This window comes from Chaetodon trifascialis, chromosome 14 (genome assembly GCF_039877785.1).
Source record: "Chaetodon trifascialis isolate fChaTrf1 chromosome 14, fChaTrf1.hap1, whole genome shotgun sequence".
Taxonomy (NCBI): domain Eukaryota; kingdom Metazoa; phylum Chordata; class Actinopteri; order Chaetodontiformes; family Chaetodontidae; genus Chaetodon; species Chaetodon trifascialis.
Genome location: NC_092069.1, coordinates 24,567,358 through 24,575,000, shown reverse-complemented (window position 1 = coordinate 24,575,000; position 7,643 = coordinate 24,567,358). Strand labels below are relative to the sequence as shown.

The 7,643-nt window shown below is 48.2% G+C and overlaps 1 protein-coding gene across 7 annotated transcripts in view; it reads right to left on the bottom strand.

Annotated features, from left to right (window-relative positions):
• The window catches only part of fgfr3 (fibroblast growth factor receptor 3), a 65,345-nt gene extending 58,160 nt beyond the window's left edge, over nt 1-7,185 (bottom strand). For all 7 annotated transcript variants that reach the window (XM_070979005.1, XM_070979010.1, XM_070979004.1 and 4 more), the window contains exons 1-2: nt 6,721-7,185; nt 1,814-2,039 (exon numbers count right to left, since the gene is read on the bottom strand). In XM_070979005.1, the coding sequence (XP_070835106.1) occupies nt 1,814-1,961 (148 nt within the window). In that variant the 5' untranslated portion in view covers nt 1,962-2,039; nt 6,721-7,185. The remainder of the gene's footprint in view (nt 1-1,813; nt 2,040-6,720) is intronic.
• Between the last annotated feature and the right edge of the window lie 458 nt (nt 7,186-7,643).

Genomic DNA, 7,643 nt, shown 5'->3' with positions numbered 1-7,643 from the left:
TGAAACAATATCCTCTTCAGAGCGACGTGTCCCGGCTGTATTTGGCCGTGTCTTCATACGGCGCAGGTACACGGAGATCACAGCCCGAACAGCCGCCGCCCCGAGGGGCTTTAAAAACACACTGTGATGCCAAGCATGATCGGCTGTGATGGCTCCCAGCAGGGAAGGCAATCAGGCGGACAGAATCACAACACGTCTATTGTAACGTGGGGGGGTTTACATGAGAGAGGGCAAAGGGGGGGGCAGGTGGAGGAGCTGCCAGTCCAGCCCGACACAGAGCTGGTTTCAGATGTTTTTTGGGGGAAGTGTCAGAATGCGTGTTTTTCCAGCCTCCAAATGCTGGCGTTTACGTGGCGTCTGAACATTTTCCCTCCAAAGCTGCGTTCACCGTGCTTCTTTTGCAAAGCTGAGACCAAATCCTTTCAGAGCAGAGGCCTAAAACCGAAACGCACAAGCTCTACTGTCAGCCGCTGCAGGTCAGAGCGTCGAGTCAGCCGCTGCAGGTCAGAGCGTCGAGTCAGCCGCTGCAGGTCAGAGCGTCGAGTCAGCCGCTGCAGGTCAGAGCGTCGAGTCAGCCGCTGCAGGTCAGAGCGTCGAGTCAGCCGCAGCAGTTAAGTCTAAGTTCAGTCCCAAGTCCTCGTTTTTGAGGCTGAAGTCCGTGTCTCAAATCTAAAGTCTCGAGCACAAGTTAAAAAAACTGTACGTCCATGTTCTTGTACACACACACACACACACACACACACACACACACACACACACACACACACACACACACACACACACGTGCAGGGTATCTCGGCTTGCATAAGACGCTGGGTCGTCTCCAGAAAGCGCCTCGTCTTTCTTAATGCACTGCGGCGTGTAAAGTGTGTCAAAGACTCATTTTAAATAACTCTCACAGAAAAAGAGAAAAGGGGGGTGGGGGGGGGCAACACTTGGCTAACGCCTCAGAAGAAGATTACTCCGCTGTGTTAGGTTTTTTTTGCGCAATATGGAGAGATTAAAGCAAACACGGTCGACGTTTACTTTGGATTGATCTTCGGGTATTTCTCTGCCTCCAGAACAAAGAGGGAAAATCGCGCTAAGCTCAGTGAACCGAGAAGAGTCCAATTAAAATCCTCCTCGTAAAAAAAGAAAGACTCCAGCGCATTCATATAAACAATAAATGTGCCTTTTGAAAGGCCCTTATTTGAAGTGATGAACACACAGAAAGCGGAGCGCGCTTCTGAGCAGATGTCATATTAGCATGAAAAATGAAGCGAGGGACAATTGAGGAAGAGAAGCGAAGGTGTCTGAGCAGCTAAACGTCGTCCTCGCCGTCGGACAAGCAGCATTTCAGCCGACTGAGTGGAAAACCGACGTGAGGAGAATTCCTCTCAGCTGTGTTTTGGTTTCGAGCTGCGAGAAAAGTGGCGCCTCAACTTTCCTTTTCTCACCTCCCGTTTGAGCAAAGACGCTTGTTGTGTCTGACCAACGGCCCAAAACCAGAAGATATTCAATCCGCAGTGACATAAAACAGAGGAAAGCAGAAAATCCTCCACATTTCAGAAGCTGAAAAATTCTTATTTTTTTTGCTTGTTAAATGACTAATCTGTCCAAAATTTCATCACTAACAACAACCAATTAGCACATGTGCTCATAGCAAGTTGTGCAGCTATGTGTGTTTTAGTCTTAGCATTGAAATATAACAGCCACGATGCCTTCATGAACATTTTTTCAAATTGCAAATGTCCTGGCGTCTGTGAACTCGTCATCAGATTTCCATGAAGACAGCTGCCAGTGTGGCATTCACTCACGGCTCGGCGTTGCGTACCTGTGGGCTGAGCAGTGGGCAGCCTGGCCGGAGCGACGCAGAGAGGCAGGAGGAAGGAAAGCCAGAGTGAGCACCACAGCGCCGTCATTCCTCTGGACGACGGGGCGAGACGCAGAGCAGCGAGGCCCGACTCCGACTCAGACAACATCCTCCGTTTGCATGCTGTCCAGCAGAAGGGCGGCCTCCGACGCCGCAAGGAACTATCCGGCAACTCCCCGCCACTGACCTGGAAAGCAACAGAAGGAAAAATCAATCAGAGCTCAGAGGCAGAGAGAAGTCTGGACGCTCGTCATGAGGTGCAGGCCCAGGTTTGAACACAGCAGAACATGCAATCGAGAAGAAATGGAAGTGAAATGTGAAAGATATAACCAGCACCAAAGAAGCGCCTTGAGGTCTGCACACATGCTACCATGTTTTGACCTGACATTCCACACAGATTTCAAGGATTATGGTGGAAATCCATCTTCGCAGGTTTTCTCAGAAGCTTTCTCAGAGCACCTGATCGTTAAGGCGGATGGATAGGAGCTCTGATATTAGGACGGCGAAGGAAGTAGCACACCTCCAGCCTGGACTATGAGCTCATTAAGCAATGATTTAACTCTGCTGCTGCAGCGTCGGTTGAAGAGAGAGAAGAATCACATTGTTTTTCACCTGAACAGCCCGTCATTCTTTTCTGCCTGAGAAACTCTTCTGCATGGTTTAGCAACAGAGTGACACCAATTCTCTAATCTTCCTGCAGGATGAGGAATGCCGAAGTCTACAGTATCAGTTGCTCAACGTGCCCGACGGCTCTGAGGAGGAGGAGGAGGAGGAGGAGGAGGAGGGAGTGTGACGGCTACGGCGAGCGACGGCGGAGTGTTCTGCTCTCTGTTTGCTTAAGCAGGGAGAAGCTGGAATGCACCAAGGTTCGTGGAGAAAGCTCTGAGCGAGGTGCCCAGAAAAGCAAAGCACAAAACCCCCCACACGGACACACACACACACACACACACACACACACACACGTCTGTTAGTTTAAACCTTAGCGGCTCTGTCCAGCTTCAGAATAGCCTTGGCTGTGAGACGTCCGCCCTGACAAAAACACGCGCACAGGTTTGCTGAAACACACACACAAACATCTCAGAGTGGGCTCAGCTTGCACACACAGAGGTGTATTGTACACACACACAGTCCAGAGAAAGCTTGTGTTGTCTTAAGTCTTAACAGTACTGTTTTTCTTTCCCTCGGAGGACCTGTGACCCAGTCCTTGCTCAGCACAAACTGAAGCCCGGGCCGGCTCTGCGAGGCTCTGTTTGCACATTATCGCTCTTCAGCACAGAAAACACCGACTGGGGGAACTTCACAAGACACACACGGATAGATAAAGCAGCGCAGACGCACACACAGAGGCCAATCTAAACACTGCCACTGCACCTTTCATGCTCCAGCATTGTGCAGCCTTTCATGTTCTCCATACGCGCTTCTCCTTCCTCTCCTCTCTCAGCTCATCCTCACCTTTACAACACTAGACGCCTACACGCTGCTGCGGTTTGTTTATACAGCACGATAAGACCTTCGCTCTCCAGGCGTGGAGGTTGCTGATTGCAGGCCTCTCTGATTTGAGGCTTTCGTTTTCTCTGGCAGGCGCGGACGCATGCAAGGAAAAGCAAATCTCAGCTTTTTTTGAGGGACTTCGTGAAGCTTCGGGGTCGGTTCGTGTCGTGCAGATCTGTTTAGACGTGACGTGGGACAAGAAAGTGGAAAACAGCACAGCCTGCAGACTCATTTGGCGACAGGTAATAGTTAAGAGCGCCTCGTGTTCAACGTGAATCCTTAAATTTGAGGAGCAGCCAAGTGTTGCAACATGACTGATAGCGTGAAACTGAAAAAAGTTCAATGCTGTGTAAGAGCAGTAGGTAATACACGCCCTGCCTTGCCAGCATAGTAACCTTATATGCTCTTTCTTTAAAACACTGATGGATGAAACTCAGCTAAGAACTTTACCCCAAAGTGGACAAGTTGAACATTGGCACTAAACTCTCTGCAGCCAACTAAAAACACTTTGATTCCACTTAACAACCTCAAGAAGCAGAGAAGAAGAAAAGGAGGCGATGGGGATCCCAAAGACCCAGCGAGGAGTTCAAAGCCTCCAAAGTGTTTTCATGCTAATATTTTCTTTAAGCATGAAAGGGAAACACAACCGCAGCAGTGAATAATACATGAACATTAATCATGCAGAACTATCTTCACTCTGTAATCGCTCGCAGGCAGAAAAATGCTTTAACCGGGGTTCAAATCCCTGTCATCCCTGCTCCCCTCAGCGAGGATCAATGCGAGGCGGTCACATGCTAGTCACACCTCTCTGGAGTGTCGGTAATCTTTAATGAGTAAGCTGGAGAATCAACAGCCGGGATGCACCCACTCGTCATTTTGGGACGGGGGGATCAGAGGTTTGTGGGAGAGCACGAGTGCAAACAGCTGCCAAACAGACAGACAGACAGACAGACAGACACTTCTGAATCAGAGCCCCCTTCTTCTTCTACCCCCATATATTCCCGTCTCTCTGCTCCTCACCCCGTCTCCCTTCCTCTTGTCCCCTCACTGCTCCTTCCCGCCTTCATCACTTCACCCTCTTTTGAAACGCACCCTCAGGTGAGAAGAGATATCGATCGGCCGAGCCGTTTTAAAGCTGTCAGAGGAGCCGTGTGACTCCAGGTGTGAAGCGCTGCAGGCGGTGGACAGAGCTCACCTGGGCCAACACTGAGACGGGAGGGGTGAACCGTCTTGTCATGTGTCCTACACTGCAAAACCTGTCCACACAAATGTCCTCTGCATGTAAAAGAGGATGCAGAGGGACACTTAAGTCCCTCTGAGAGTAAAGAAGAAACATAAATAATGAAGGAAGAAGAAGAAAGAGTTCTTCAGAAAGAGTTATGAACATTACAGCAGACACCACAGGAACAGAAATGTCAGAAAGCTTCATAATCTCTGCTATAACTGCATGAGACACATTAAAGGAGCTCACAGGGACGTTAGAGTGGATGTATGGAGTAAAGAGAATACCAGTGAATACTACGACAGTGCACCAGTAAAGAGTGTGTAAGGGTGCAGTGCAAGTTCCTGCAGAAATGTAGGACTTTTAACCAATAAAAAGCAAATAATTAAGACAAATAAAGTTAAAAACTATAATATCAGACACATACTCTGAGAGACAGGAGTCCCACAGAGATTCAATAGGACACAAATCTGCTCTAAAGACCAGATAAGGTCACTGCTGCAACACACTGGGCTGTTATTACTGGAATATGTCCGTGAACTAGTGTTTGTGTATGAATAAGATCAGCCTTTCTTCTCAAATTAGGCAAGTTGGAGCCAATTAATGCACCATTCTGCTCCCTCTAAAAGGGGAGAAGAAAAAGGCACCCAACCTCCACGCAGAGGGATGGTCTCAGGCCAATTTCGGTAATGAAAAGAGGCAATCAGAGTCTCATTTGGAACCGAATGTGTCTGAGGCTCGCCTCTGATTGAAAACGCTGCAAACTGGCGTGCGTTATTTCTCGGGTCAATAGATACAATTAATTTGCAGCATTAGCCCAACTATTATCACGCGCACGCTTGTTTTATGGCTCCGACATTTAATGGGCTAATGGAATACAAGTCTCCAATCTCATTTCAGGCCCCCTCTCTCGTAGGATGCCATAATCCGGTAATTTTCTCCGGTGATGACTTGACGTGGTGGGAGTCAAAGCTGAGACGAGTGGCCAAAATCAGCATCTGAATCCCATTGAAGCGCATGTGTTTGAAGAGGGGATGACTGATCTGCTGCTGAGGGGAGAGAACCGCACAGTTCGTTCATTCAAAGGGAGGGAGGGGGGGAAATGTGCTGCTTTCTGGAGAAACTTCAGAGATGATCAGAGGCATTAGGGAGTGCGGCTGTGTGAAAGAGGCTGATGTGTAATTCATATTTCTGCTGCTAACCAGAGAAGACGTCACTGTTGCAGTGAGGAGAAAAGGCGTGTTCATCCAAACGAGCAAACGATGGCGATGAAAGTCAATATTTCACTTTTAGACAGTGAAATTATGCATGGAAACGTTTGGTTGATGAAACGCGGAAACCAAACTGGGATTAGACGCATCTAATGGGCATCCTCGAGCCATCCTGATAGACACACGAACGTGCGTAATTCCACAATTCGTACGTCTGCCTTTTCTTCAGATGCTGCCACTGGCTTTCACATTTTTTCCCCTCATTCCAGGAATTTTCTGGAAATCACATATTTTAAAACTGGACAGAATGAGGCGCTGAGAGACACTTTGGAAGAAGCATTTCAAGAAATTCTTTAAGCAACTTGATTCCCATTGAAAACGTGAGACCTGCTCAAATCAACCGCCACTTTTAAGGTAAAAAAAACACAAAAAAAAACAAAAAAACCCCAAAACTCATTTTCAGCCCCGCGGCGTGTGTAAATTCACGAACCTGCGCCACACACAGCGCAGCCACTGTTAATAAGAAAAAGAAGCCAACGGCATGCGCGCTTCCTCCAAACCAAGGAAAGAGCCCCGCTGACTCCGGCCGAGACGCGCCGAGTGCGCACAGCCCGGGGACCCACAAGCCGTTCCCTCTGCGGCACCTGTGTGGTGGCACTACCGCCCCACGCTCCACACACACACACACACACACACACACACACACACACACACACACACACACACACACACACACACACACACACACACACACCGTACACAATCTGAAGTCGCCTACAGCACCGCGACTTAACGCCGAGCGCCTGGAGAGCTCAACCTGACTGACACAAGGAAGTGAAGCTATTTGTAAAATGGCTTCACAGAGGCTGCAAAGAATCGATAGTGACTAATAATAATAATAATAATAATAATAATAATAATAATAATGGAAGTGGACCACTTACCCACAGTATCCCGTTGTGACTGTAAATATCAGCCCTTCAGATGTCACCAAGCATTCAGAAGAAGAAAACCAGCCGCTGCTCTCCTTTAAACTTCATAAAAACCCACAAAACTACTTTAAAATCCGTAAGTCCTCGCGCTTCTGTGAGCCGTTTGGCGACAGTGGAAAAAAAAGTCAGAAATCCCCCTCACGACTTGACAGCGAGAGTCCAGAGCTCGGGCACCGCCGCTGCGAAAGCCAACTTCTTCACAAAATCCTGCTTTCCGCTGCGCGCTGCGGTCCAAGGTGTCCGAACCTCCAGGACGCGTTCATCCTGTCGTGCGCGGGGCGGTGAGGACGAGGCGGACTGGACGCAGTGAACGCGGCTCCTCGATCCTCTCCGGCGCGGATGCCAGTCGGTGCGTTTCGTTGCTTCGGATCGACCAACTCGGACTGGTGGCTCTCCTCCGCAGGCTGCCTGTGAAGTAGGAGCTGCGCGGTGCCGCCGTCAAGACAGACCAGCTAGGAGGCAGGAGGAGTTCCCGTCGGCACCTTCAAAATAAAATGTTTGGCGACGGACCAGTGACGCAATGCTCAGTCAAGCGTGAGGCCTAAATATAAATTTAAGATTTTCCACAAATTTCACTGTTTCTGTGCAGCTGTCAAAACGGTGTCATGTAAAAGTCATATTTCATCATCTGAAGTAGTTTAATACGACATTAAGTTAAATAAACGATTGTGGCTGCTAAAACTCCTGATCTTGAAATCATGTGTTGAATTTTTAATAATGTATATTATGTATAATATATATATAATTTCCTTCATCTGCACTCATTTGCTCCCCGTTTTTTGTTATTGTATCAAAGTATTTCATGAAAACTTTATTTTAATGCAAATTCTTGGCACTGTTTTGAAATGTGCTAAAAGATAATAATAAAAACTCAA